Source organism: Scomber scombrus, chromosome 8 (genome assembly GCF_963691925.1).
Source record: "Scomber scombrus chromosome 8, fScoSco1.1, whole genome shotgun sequence".
NCBI lineage: Eukaryota > Metazoa > Chordata > Actinopteri > Scombriformes > Scombridae > Scomber > Scomber scombrus.
The window spans coordinates 23,944,297-23,957,382 of record NC_084977.1 but is presented as its reverse complement, the minus strand read 5'-3'; the positions used below and the strand labels follow the sequence as shown (position 1 = coordinate 23,957,382).

The following is a 13,086-nucleotide window of genomic DNA, read 5'->3' as shown; positions in this document are numbered from 1 at the left end:
TGTCATGCTCTTTAAGCTATCATCTTACATGCTCTATAAGTAAAATTAATATTATTAATACAAGTTATAATGCACAGTAAGTAAGAACATTTGATTAGGTTTTAATGAAGTTTAGTTCAATTATATACATTATATAACACTCACAACATATAAAACATTTAGGGGGACCTCTTAAGTTCTTCACTGAGACACTGCCTCCAGTGAACAGACTTTCCATGTTTTATAATTCTTTGCGAGACTGAGGTAGTGAGTTCACAGCGAGCGGTGTCATTACCAGCAGAGGAGCTGGGGGTTAGGCAGCACATGCTCCAGTCGACTGTAGTTGGTTATGCTGAAGGTTAGCACGGCAGGGGACGGGTTATTGGCAAAGTGCCGCGTGATTCCTGCCGGGAATGACAAAACCATCTCACCTATAACCTTCACAACACACCTGAGAGAGAGAGAGAGAGGAGAAGAAGAGGGTTGAAAAAGGGGGACAGATGATACAAAACATACACGCTCAGATGTGTTCAAATCACATTCCTCTTTGTGTTTCCCTCCCTAATAAACATGGCAATGGGACAGCTTTAAAGGTACAGTGTGTAAAATTTAGTGGCATCTACTGGAACAGACTTGGCAGAACTGGAATATGATGCTAAGGTGTATTCAGTTTGTTGTAATCTGCAACATCACCACTAGATACCACTTAACCCTATACATTGCACTTTTCAATCCTAATACTGTCATATCTTAATAAAACATTGTGCCTCTTGTGTGTGAATCACAGTCTTTATGTATTCAACTCTTTGTAGATCATGATTCATTCAAAAAACAGTGGTATAATAACTGTAAAAACCCTGGTGAGGGAATCCTAATTATTATGCTAGAATGTGTGTGTGCTATTTGTTGACCTACTTGCTGGGGTCAGCCCCTTTAAAGAAGGCGTTGACTGTCTCTGTGAACGCAGCGGCCACAGGAAGTGTGTCCTGAGCCCCCATGGTGAGAGGACTGGGTCCTCTGGAGCAGCCTGGAGGCAACACACACACACATGCAGACACACAAACACTCATTAAACAGGACTGAGAGAGGCAAGGCACACACTATAACTAACGGTCAACACAGCTGAATTTTTACCATTAATTACCAATTTTTAGTTGATATAGCCAAAGTCTGGGTCTCTAAAGATCATCATCACAATCTTTTTCAGTCAGGACCCTGAACTGAGTTTAAAATCAATGTATAATAGCTCCAACCCAACAGAAAAACACACACGATCAGATAAATATTACAACTCCCAAACAAGGTCTACACGCTCGTCCTCAACAATATTGTGGATGCAATGCGGAACAAAACAAGGTGAGCAAACTACTGTGATGAAATGAAAAGAGACATTACAACTATTTCAACTGAGAACAAACATTGGTGTTAGTAAGGTGGTATGAAGATATCCATTTCTCTCTGCTCTTTGACTGTGAAAATGCAAAAAATATTTAAAATGTCTTCACCTAACTTGATAATGATAGATTTTAGGAATTATCATTTAAGTAATAAGTATTCATATGTGGACACTTTTAGTTGAATAAGCAAAAGTGGATTAGAAAAGAACGATAGAGGCAGACACAGAGAAAGTCTAAGAGAAATATGCATGCTTATTCCAGACATGCTATTAAAGCTGAATTATTCTGACAAGATCAGAGAAGATCAGACAGCCCAAAGATCAAACCAAAAACCAAATGACACAAAGGAGAAAAATGACGACAAAGAGATTGGTTGAGTAAACGAAGAACGATGATTCTTTAGGGAATGAAAGGCGGTCAGCGTAGACTAAAGGAGAATGAACAATGTCAGGAAGAGAAGGTAGAGGAATATATGGTAAACAAGGCCACTGCATAGCTGTGAGTGCATACAAGGGGACTCAGCCAGGAGCTAGGGTGGTGTGGGTTAGGGTGATGGAGGGACTGCAAAGGAGGAGGAAGAGTGGAGGGAGGAAGGAAGGAAAGAAGGGGGCAGGGCACGGGAGGGGCCAAGCTTGCACAAATGGGCCTCAGAAGAGTGTGTGTGCACGCTACAGTTAACCCTGGTGCAGAGAAAACTTACCTTCAAAGGTTAAATAAAACTTCCCTCTGTCAAACCATACAAGGGATGGCTGGTCATTCTCTGTGCGGGGTTGAGGGGTGGGGTTGGAGGAGGAGGGAGGGAAGGGGGGTAGGGGGTAGGGATGGGGATGGGGGACAAGAAGGAGGAGGAGGGATGAAAGGGAGGGAAGGAATTGAGGAAAGTGGGTGAGGAAGGGTGAGAGGGGAAGGAGAGAAGGACAGTAGCGTGAGTCTCACATGGCAGGTCTATCACAAGTCACAGTGAGGTGAAACGTGGAGGTGGAGGCCAGGGACGAAGAAGGACAGAGGGCCATGTCGAACTGAAACACCGTAAGGACGCAACACGTTAAAAAATGGGTGCAACAGGATGTTTGTTTTTTGTGGGTGCTTGCATGCCTAAGGAAAGGCAGGAGTCAGGTGTAGTGAGGGCCAGATGTACGCAATTTACAGATGTGCCTATACAGGAGAGGAGACGATGAGTCTGTATATTTGTATACACCTATAGCCTGAGGAGGGACTGCCAGAGGACAGTTTGATCACTACTGGTTTCAGGGGCAGCAGCCCGCTCTCATTGAGGCAATTTAGGCAGCGCCAGAGTGTCTAAAGCAAAAACTGGCCTCACTTTCCTAACCACATCTTACTTGTCTACTTCAATGTAATTTAGGTTTTTGACTCAGTGTCTTACTGAGCTCCCATTTTCCTCCAGGCCTCCACATCTCAAATTATGGAACAGATGGAGGCTGACTGTCATTTATGAAGACACCCTGCAGGGGGCGGCTAAGAACCAGGACCACAGAGCAGGAACAAGGAGTGACAGTGGTGCTGCTTCCCAATTTCAGGGGCTGGTTCCTCCAAAGGACACAGATCATGAAGGTGGATTCTTCAAAGGACACGAGGGGCAGAGTGAAGTTGCGCCTCCTTTGAAAATGAGACAAGCTAGTCTAAAACAGGCTTAAACTAACAGTACTTTGAATCAGATGAATGAATGACATAATTGCAGCACAGAAAATCCATACTTAAAAAAACAAAACAAAACAATTTTAAGGGATCTGTATAAAAATACTTGTTTTCACATTATTACACAAAAATTGGCTGGTATATCATTATCAGATCATGACTCTCAGATATTGATACTGGTATCAGCCTAACAAAAACGACAAGGGGCGCAAAGCGAACCCAGTGTGACATCCTGCTGGCCACGTGTCCACAATGTCCCCGGTCTCTGTCTGTCCATTTCCTGCCTGCCTCTCTAGCATACCATGTACAATAAAGAACCAAATAAAAAAAACCTTATACAAATAATTTTAAATACTATTTATCCATACATTTTCCATTTTCAGTAGGACACTTTTTGAAGCAAAAACATGCCCATGCTGCTAACATGCGTAAACAGTCGCATTCACAACATGCCTGGTTTCCATTATTTACATCCTGCAGGGTTTTCTGTAATTTATCCACCTCAACTTTAAAGGTTTATAGTCTAGGAATCAAGAATTTGGAGGATCCAGCCACTGAACGGAGACACACAGCTTCAGTATGACAAAAACAAACTTTTCTGGGGAATGTGTACATGCAGCAACGACATGTTACTCATGTCATTGTTTCTGTTTGACTATGTGACACTGAAAAAAAAGTAGGCTTGTTCCAATCCATACTATTGTTATGATGAAGGGTCCTGCCAGTGAAGGTGTGTTGTTGAGTGACTGAGTGGAGTGATGGGTGATGGATCGATGAGAGCAGCGTAGAGCTTCATGAAGAGAACAAAAGGGCAGGTGTTCAGATGGGGAGGGCGGGGTTTAGGGTCGTATTTTTCTATGGCTGAAGAATGTGTGTGTGACAGGTGTGAAAGGTGGGCGTCAGGGGTCGAATGAGGGAGTAGATGGAGGCTTTTAGGCCAGTGGAGATTGGCTGAACTTGAGGCTGTGTCATGCTACTCCAGCGGTAGGGAGAGGATGGCATGAATACCAAACAGCTGCTGCCTGCCTAATTCGACCTAATTCTCATGCCAGACTTCAAACACAGCTCAGATCTGACAGTATGCATGAGAGTGTGTGTTTGAGAGTAAGAGACACAATATGGATCTCAAGGGCCCACAGATAAGGAGCTCTTCAGACATGCTCATTGAACACAAAGCACACAAACTCAAAAACACTTCTGTGGTGCAGACTCAGAGTAAAGGTATCTGGGAGTGGCTGCACTGCACACAATATGTGTCGCCAAGAGAAGAGACAGGAGGTTGCCATGGTGATATGGCGAGACAGCCACTGGTGCACAGTCATAAAAACAGAGAGAAAAGTCTTGCGAGCAGGCAGATGGGCAAGGGGGAAGACTCAAACTTTTTTTTTGAAAAATAAAATGTTATGCAGAAGATGCAGCTTTTTGTGTCACCACAGCCTTCATTTTTTTTCTGGCAGATTTGTCTGTGGGTAACAAGTATTCTGCATCTGTGAATGAGTGAAATCTGCAGATACAGGAGAGTGAGAGACTGAGAGAGAGAGAGAGAGAAAGAGGCTATCATTTCAATTAAAATAAGTGGAAATGTGTGGGAAAGTATGACAGAGACACTGCACACATTTGAAAATAAAAAAATGAGTTTGTGGTATGGCCCTACATCTGTGAGCAAAACCTCAAGTAGGTATTAGGACAATGACACAGTAAATACATAATATAAGATGTATTTACAAGAAAAGATCATCATCTTAAAGACGGGCTGTTGGAATATGTGTGGCAAAGGGCCAAAAATGTGTCTCACTGTCCCATTACCTATATGACTGACATTCATTGAGAAAGCATGAAAACACTCAAAGATGGCCTCTACCCTTCTATGTCAAGTGCACTTTGGGTAAAAAGCATCAAACAGATTGAAAACCCACAAAGGAGCACTTCCCCAACCCGTCCCCGTTCCTCTCTGAGGGGATCTCTACTATACCTGCAAATGAATCAAAGTGTCTCTCAAAGGTGGGCAGTTTGTCTACATAAGCATCGTCTTCTGACAAGCCAAAGGACAAATAAAGAGACAAACGGCAAAAACAAAAAACAGAAAGAAAATCAAACCAATGAAAACCATTTTTAAATAAATATCTGAAAAATAATGTCATGCAAACAAGTATAAAAGTGTAAAAAACCAAAAGTTAAACACAAATTGACGAATAGACAAACATCAAAAAGCACTGTAGCGGGGCATTTTTGATTTGGCTTCTTTTTTCATGTCCTCTACATTACTTTCAAGCCTATTGGCTTTTGGGGCCATCAAATAATGTATACGTTTAGGTTTGCAATGGTGCAACAGTTTAGTGAAATCTCAATATGGGTTCAATTTTTTTTAAAATGTTGCAGTCTGGATGTAGTGAAGCTTTTTGTCCCTGCAATCTGTATGAAAAAAGAAACCTCCAACTTGGGACTATATTCTGTTTTTATGTAACTCTTGCTGCCTCCAGAGTGTGCATTTAAAAAATATATATATATATATATTATGACTCAGCCCCAGTTCACATTCTACTAAAATCTGCTATTACTCACTCACAACTCTGCACTGCATGGCCCTTCAATTCTGACCTCTGATGTTATATTATGTAGTAGTAACTGTTGCTTTGTCATTAATTCAGTACAAGAAGGTTTGCTTGTACTTTAAAATTAACGCCCTGCTTCACTTTCTCACCTCCCACACTGTGTGTGTGTTAGTCTGTATTAGTTTTAATATGAATTTGTCTGTGTGTGAAAACCTAAACTAGACACAATATTTACATGCATTTTAATAAATCATTGAATCAAAAGGACCTTCAGAAGAAATTATTTCTTACTTGTAACTAGCAATCATGACTGTAGTAACATCTTTGATGAGATTTAACATGCTTGGGTTTATAATGGTGAATGGTAATTAGATACCACAATAATAGGGACAAAAAAGCGACCCTTGCACTATTCATCTAATGTTAAACCATTATTGCCAGGAAAACATTTCCAAAAAAAAAAAAAAAAAATTATAATACATAAATAAATAAATAAAGACATACATAACTGCATGACTCATTCAACACAGACATTGAGCATAGTAAGGACAGGGCCAGTGCATAAAATCAATAATATACTTTTAATATTAGAAATGTTTTGCAATCAGCCCTGAACAGCTAAATTCAACTAACAGACAACAGGCTGTGAAGCTCAGGGATGGGTGATGGTGCACACACCTGACACAGACACGGAGAGCTCTTTATTGACGGTGGGGGTGGTGGCAGCACTCATGGAGTTGGTAGAGGAGATGGAGGAGGTGCTCTCAGCCCGCGCCAATGGAGCGATGGGAGGAGGGCTGGCCGAGTGGATTGGTGGGCTAAATGGACGACTCTGAAAAGGTAAAAAGATGGGATTTGATTAAAATAAGGAATTAATCAGGTTGAGGTGTTCTCTGTGAGGACTTTCATGAAAAGTTATGCCACATAAACTTTTCTCAAACTTAATTTCACACTAAGCAAGCTGCACAAGCTCAGAAATACCAAAACACAACACAGTTAGTAGTGAAAATGTAATAAACTGAAAGACCTACTCCATCTCCTACAATGGGTTTTCCTGGAGGAAGTTTGGGCCGTGAAGGGGGGCGAGGTGGAGGTGGTGGTGGTGTGGGGTTGACTGATGAAGGAGTGGCAGGTCGCACTGGCGAGGACGATCCTACAAAGAGAACAAAAAGACACAGGGGCTCCATCATAATCACAGAAACACTCCTCTACAGTTTGGAAAATGCAAATGTGCACAAGACAGAGTGGATGGATTTAATCATAAAAATAATATATACAGACTTACATCTGGATTTTATAAAAAGTTACAACTATTGGTTCTCTTCTGTTCTTGTTATTATTATTGTTTTTTTCTTTTTCATTTCAATGGATTATTGTCACTTTGCACCGGGGACACTTCCAAAGGGAATTTACAACAGACCACCTCCTTTTCAGCTACCTTCAGGCATCTGTCACCACTGACAATTGGGATTTCCTAATGCTGAAACAAAATTATTTCTAAAAAGTGTTGACCTATTCCAGCCTGTTTCTTATTATTAGTCACATATTTTGTTTTGTAAGCTACTGGCGTACATTTGATAAGTGTTCTCCTTTGTATTGAGACAATTTCTTCAAAGTTATTTATTTTGTGTTTGGGTCACTGACTCTTTAAGTGCATTCAGTCAAACCAACACATAACCTTCTCTCCAGGATTAAAAATGCAGAATCTTCACCGCTGGTGCAAATACTGAAAGGTGCAGTATTGGCAATACAATTTTGCTCTTATCTTCAGTCTAAACAACCTCTACTTCTAACACCATTTATATGCATGGTACTGATATTCCTAGTAATCTGGTACAATGACCAGGAAATTCTCTGTGTATTCACTAATCCATTCAGTCACTGTCTTCCGAACATGGTGTTATTATCTAGAAGAGATACAGTCATTTTATAGGGCCAACAAAATAATGTATCTATAGGAATCTTCTATAGGAATCCCAGTTATAGTGCGGAAATTACAGTGTACTCACCACTATTTGTACCACCTGCTCCAGATGATGGACCCGGTGACATCACCACTGCCCGGTATGTAGGGGGAGGAGGTGGGGGAGGTGTTGTCCGGCTCCCCTGGCTAGCATCTTTGGGTGAAGTGAGAGTTTCACCTTCGTCCTCTTTGGGTTGGGAGGCGTCTGCATTCTTGGGCTTCTCTTCTTGAGACAGGACAAGGGGCGGCAGGACAGAGCGTGTTGCAGGTTCTTCAGCAGGAGGAGACACCATGGGAGGTGTGGTTGCTTTGGGAGTGGGGGCTGTTGGGATGCTGGCAGGTGAGTCAAGAGGAGGGGGAGAAGAAGTGGGAGGAGATGCAAGCTCCTTTGGTGCAGGTGGGGGTGTGGTGGCGACAGGAGAAGGACTTTTTTCCTCGGGCGTGGGAGGACCTGAGGGGACACATGGTGGAGCAGGCTCCTCTGAGGGAGGCGGGGAAGTTGGTAGAAGGGGAACAGGGGCTTCTTTTAAAGGAGGGGAGACAGGGAGAGGTGGTGCTGGGTCTTCTGGAGGAGGTGGTGATGTAGGTAAGGGTGGGGCAGGAGATTCAGGTGGAGATGGGGAGGCTGGTAACGGAGGTGCTGGTTCCTCTGGAGGAGGGGGGGAGTTGGGGAGTGGAGGTGCGGGGTCCTTTGGTAGAGGCGGCTGGTCAGAGGACTCTTCAGTGAAGGACACCCACATGTCATTAGCATCCATGTCAGCAGGGGGAGCATCTTCGGGTCCAAAAAGATTGTCCAAGTTGTCTATTGAGGGCTTCCTGGTGGAACTGTTTGCTTCTGATGACACTTCTGAAACAAAGACAAGCACGAAGCAATCAAAAGGCTGTGTTTGCAGAGGTGCTCAGTAAGTTTACACAGGGATATAAAACGTCAGAGACAGAAAAAACAGCCACAAAGACTGATGCTAGAGACAGAACGCTGGAGATCAAGTTGCTACTGTGATCAAATGTAAAAGTTTGTTTGATCCTGAGGTGATGATGTGATTTAACCACAGGCAGCAATAGATAAGAGAACTTCTTACCAGTGTCGTCTGCAGAGGGAGGGCCAGTCGTCAGGGGGGACGTTGGGATATTCTTGGGTGGAAGTGGAGGTGGAGCTGTAATAAAATCATTAGTAAAATAATGAATAGTCCTATTAGTCTGAACGGGTAATCTGCATCAGTTTATAGTTTATTAGGCAGCTTTTGTATGAATGGAATGATATTTTATTTGGCTTGTGAATTTTCAAGTCTGGGCTGCATTCAATGTTGACTTGAATTAAAGCAGGTATTGTTTCATAAATTAGCCTATAACTCACAATTCTCATAACAAAAGCTTGGAAGTTTGGAATCATACATGACAAGTATTATCCCCACCTGCCAAAAACAAGCACAACAACTTATGGAGAAGGGATGGTCCCACATACCATTAACCATGCAACACAGTACATTAGTCACCACCATGCCAAATGCAAAGAGGATGCAGCAAGGGAGGAGGGTGGTGGTACAGTATAGGGGCCAGGTGTTGAACCTCTCCCATATACAGTGATAAACATCAACAAACACACAGTAATTTGGTTGTGAAATGGCTTGTGAAATGAAACATGTTACAGCTGGCTGTTGAGAAAGAGACGGAGAGTGTTATCGCCACACACTTGTATGGTCGGGTCAGTTTGCAGGCCTGTTTGTTAGTCGGATGATGAGGGGTTTCATGAGGTGAGCTGATGGGTCTGTGCAGTCATTCCAGGGAGGAAAAGAGGTGCGGCATAATTAGCAGGGAATTTTAAAACTTACTTCCTGTGGGGAAGGATCTCGTCAAAGAGGAGTCAGGCTCTGACAGAGGAGTCCCCCACACATCGGACTCAGACAGAACCACTAGGTTCAGGAAGGGACAGAACAGGCCACGTCAGGGGCATTACCACCAAAAAACACTTAAAAAGGTTTCTCACTCTTAGGTGCTTAAAAAAGCAATAGATGTAAGAGGGGAAACAACATAGATCAGCATGTCAATAAAATCTTTAATTAGAAAGAACAGATCTCCAGCCTCAGCAGCGGACTGAAGTCAGGATGCATTATAAGACTAGAACATAGAATACCCTTTTCTTGTCAAGTGAATTTCAAAGCTACTGTAAGAGTGGACTGCAAGGTTCAGCACAAATGAAGACAGCGGAAACAAGTTCAGAAAGAAAGAGAAAAATATGAAACAGTTTGAGCTATAGAGGTGACATCCAAAGTCCTGTGAAACAGCTGCTGCTCTACAAATTTTCCCAGGTCCGTGCTGTAAAAAGAGAATCTCAATGACCTCCTCTGGTTGAATGCTGTATTGTTTCATTATTATCTTTACATAATTAACCTGGCCAAACAAGAATTGGCTTAACACTAGCCTAACCATTTGTCTCAACAACAAAGCAGATGATGCCATATCACTTCTAAAAGGGTTAAGCAGTTTGTTAATTAGGACATCTTGGTTGCTATCCTCTGTACTATTTTGGTTATATACTGCATGTAAGAGAATCAGTGAGAATAATAATTTTATGGAAATATTGGATTTACAGGATATTTACGTACATGGAATTTTGTTTGTTTGGTATTATCTATAAAAAGCTCTGATGCAGTGGTGATGGTGATGTTGAACTGTGTTGTATTATACTGAGAGATGTTTCTAACCCCACTGATAACCCTTAATGTGGTCAACAAAATACTAGATACTAGAGACACCTCTAAGCACCTTCTGTCGAAAGTAACAACATTATTACCTTCATGAAAGTAGGATTTATTGCAGGGCTGTGTATTAAATTGCATTTGTTTTAGCTAGGTGGATAACAAAAATATAACATTACCAGTATCACAAACTTTATTATTCGGGAATGTACATACTGTTTATACCTGGTATAATGAGAAAGCATAACATTAACCAATTACCAGTGTCATGTACATAGCTGATTTTCCTATCATGCTCATGCACTGCTATGCCTGACATGGCAGTTGTATAACATCTGAGAGCTCTCCCATAGTCTGCCCGACTGAATCCTACAGGATTGGACGAGAATGGGTGACAGCAGAATCTGCATATTAATAAGCTGCACTGTGCACATGTATGTGACCTGGGAGTTCCAATTTCAACTTTGACCTTAGCAAAGACAGTTGGAGTGTATCCCCACTGCGCAGTTGCCAGAGGGAAGAACAGTGATGCCGGAAAATAGGTGAGGGGGAGGGAAAGAAAGAGAGACAGATAGATAGACAGACAGAGAGAGAGAGAGAGAGATAGATAGAGAGAGAGAGAGAGGATATGTGCTATGACAGCCAAGCAGGGCTTAGCTGGCAGCCTTAGAAAGACAACAACTGTGTGTTCAGAAAGCCTCATAACATTGCTAACAAAAAAAAAAAACACTGCTAGTGACAACTGTCAACAAAAACATATTCTAAGAACAAACACACACATAAAGACATCCACAGATACGCATTAAAAGAAACAGAACACAAAGTGACAAAGATGCAGGAGGGGCAGTTACCTTCGGTTTTCTGTTCTCCAAAGGCTGTTTCCAAAGGAGGCCCAAATAAGGCTGTGGTGTCCTCGGAGACTGGTGTTTGTTGACTGCTGCTGCAACAGACGAAGGATGCAACAGACGAAGGATGTAAGAGAAAAAGTTACAACATTTCATCTTAGGAAAAAAAATTACACAGCACATATCATCTCAGTGCATCATGTAGCATCTGATTAGGATTTTCTTCAGATTATAGCATCTTCAATATTAATCACAATTTCACCAAATGTTTATATAATATATGTAAATTATGAAGATTTTGCTGGCTTGGACTATAAAGGTAATGCTGCAACAGCATACAGTGATGATATGAGTAGAAATGAACTTATGCAGATATTTAATTGAATACAATATCAGGGGACTGACAGTATAGGTTGTTTGACTGTTAACTGATCTCAAAAAAATATTTTTACAATCAAATTTCAAAAATCCCCCAAATGTATTGTTTGCCTTTATTTTGCAATTTGTCTTTTGACTGATAATGTGGCATAAAAGAGGGGGATCACGTGCAACAGAGGTTTCCTGGGGATGTTAAACTGGGGATGTTACAGTATGTATGCAAGCATTGATTTCAGTTTTCTAGCTGTGGAGAGAAGAGTATCCACACCTGACTGGTGTGCAACTATATCATCGCAGTAGACTGACAACAAACACAGACACTTGCAGACACAAGAAACTAGCAAACAAACCACAAAATGCCTGATCCTGAGGAATAACTATGACAACAACAAACAACTATAAGCTGTAAACACTGTTTTTTAAGCCTTCATACTGGAATAACATGTGATTAAGTTCCCACAGCACACGGAGCACCACTGTGTTGTTGGGCAGATAAACACAGTGACAGTTCTGCAGACTCACTGAATGTACTAATCCAGCAAAATACACAGTTTGTGTCTCAGGCTGTCCACCAACGTCTAACTTGTGGTTTTCAAGTTTTTAGTTGGTTTTAAAGGTCAGAAGTCACAACAATTACAAGGAAACTGTTTATTGGCTATGATGTTAGAAGCATTAAAGTATGTACTTATCTCAAAAACATTGTTTTTGGTCATAAAAACAATATTAGAATTTGACTCGTTGACACGAGGTCAAGCCTTTTTAAAATATACTGCTGTTGCAACCATGCACAGATAACCCAAAAGTGATCCCACATCCCAGTTTGGGTCCCAGCTCAATGAAACCAAGGGTCAGCAGATGTTAGAAAACACTGACCAATAACAAATAAACTGAGACGATCAAGAGCTACGATTGGTCGCAGGTGAAATCTGAGTGAGAAGGGTGAAGACAATAAAAGTGGAAAGTGATTTAGTTTAGTTTATATAGATTTTAACCAACCATAAAGCTGTTGTTCAACTGGATGATAATCTCACAGCCCATTTGAGCATACAAGAATATCATGATGACATTTGAGGGTCAAAATAGGACATTTTTAACATCAAAATCATGAAAAGTGTCATCCAGTTTCTGATTGCAACTATACACATCCATAAATCATTACCACTTCCCTTACTGTCAGCAGAAGGGATGAGCATAAACTAGCTACATACAGAACCTTTACATTAAAAGTCAGTGGCTTGTCCTAAACCTTGTCAGGGAACAGTGAAGTACATACATGGGGGGTTGTGGTGCTGGAGCTGGTGCGGGGGCCACAGTGGGGAGAGTAGGAACGACACGTCTCGGTCTGGCAATTTCTTCACCTGGAACCACAAATTATATTTGTTTACCGCATGCCACTCTTACATTGCATTCTCCTGGTTCACTGTGATTAAATGTGAGTCTGACCAAGGGTGCAACAAGACTGATACTTACTGGAGGTGTTCCTTTTCAAACCCTGTAATATTAAAAAAAGAAATGACAGTAAAATGTAAAAACCCAAACACAGAAAACCTCAGAATGTCAACAGCAAAGGCTTCAAGTGCAAAAGACAATTTGTCACCAGTGTGTTTGAAATTGCATTAA

The 13,086-nt window shown here is 41.6% G+C and overlaps 2 protein-coding genes across 11 annotated transcripts in view; one reads left to right on the top strand and one right to left on the bottom strand.

The window, feature by feature from the left end:
* Positions 1-13,086, top strand: part of ak4 (adenylate kinase 4) — a 439,278-nt gene that overhangs the window by 191,179 nt on the left and 235,013 nt on the right. The window lies entirely within an intron of this gene.
* Positions 1-13,086, bottom strand: part of sgip1a (SH3GL interacting endocytic adaptor 1a) — a 59,694-nt gene that overhangs the window by 7,095 nt on the left and 39,513 nt on the right. For 5 of the 10 annotated variants that reach the window (XR_009925447.1, XM_062424927.1, XM_062424930.1 and 2 more), the window contains 11 exons: positions 12,937-12,958; positions 12,740-12,824; positions 11,095-11,183; positions 9,377-9,457; positions 8,627-8,701; positions 7,594-8,394; positions 6,616-6,737; positions 6,263-6,416; positions 2,077-2,136; positions 895-1,006; positions 275-430 (listed from right to left, as the gene is read on the bottom strand). Coding sequence is in view for 9 of the 10 variants with exons in the window: in XM_062424927.1 (XP_062280911.1) it covers positions 275-430; positions 895-1,006; positions 2,077-2,136; positions 6,263-6,416; positions 6,616-6,737; positions 7,594-8,394; positions 8,627-8,701; positions 9,377-9,457; positions 11,095-11,183; positions 12,740-12,824; positions 12,937-12,958 (1,757 nt within the window). In the remaining variant the exon portion in view is untranslated. The other 5 variants (XM_062424929.1, XM_062424931.1, XM_062424934.1 and 2 more) reach the window with 4 other exon arrangements.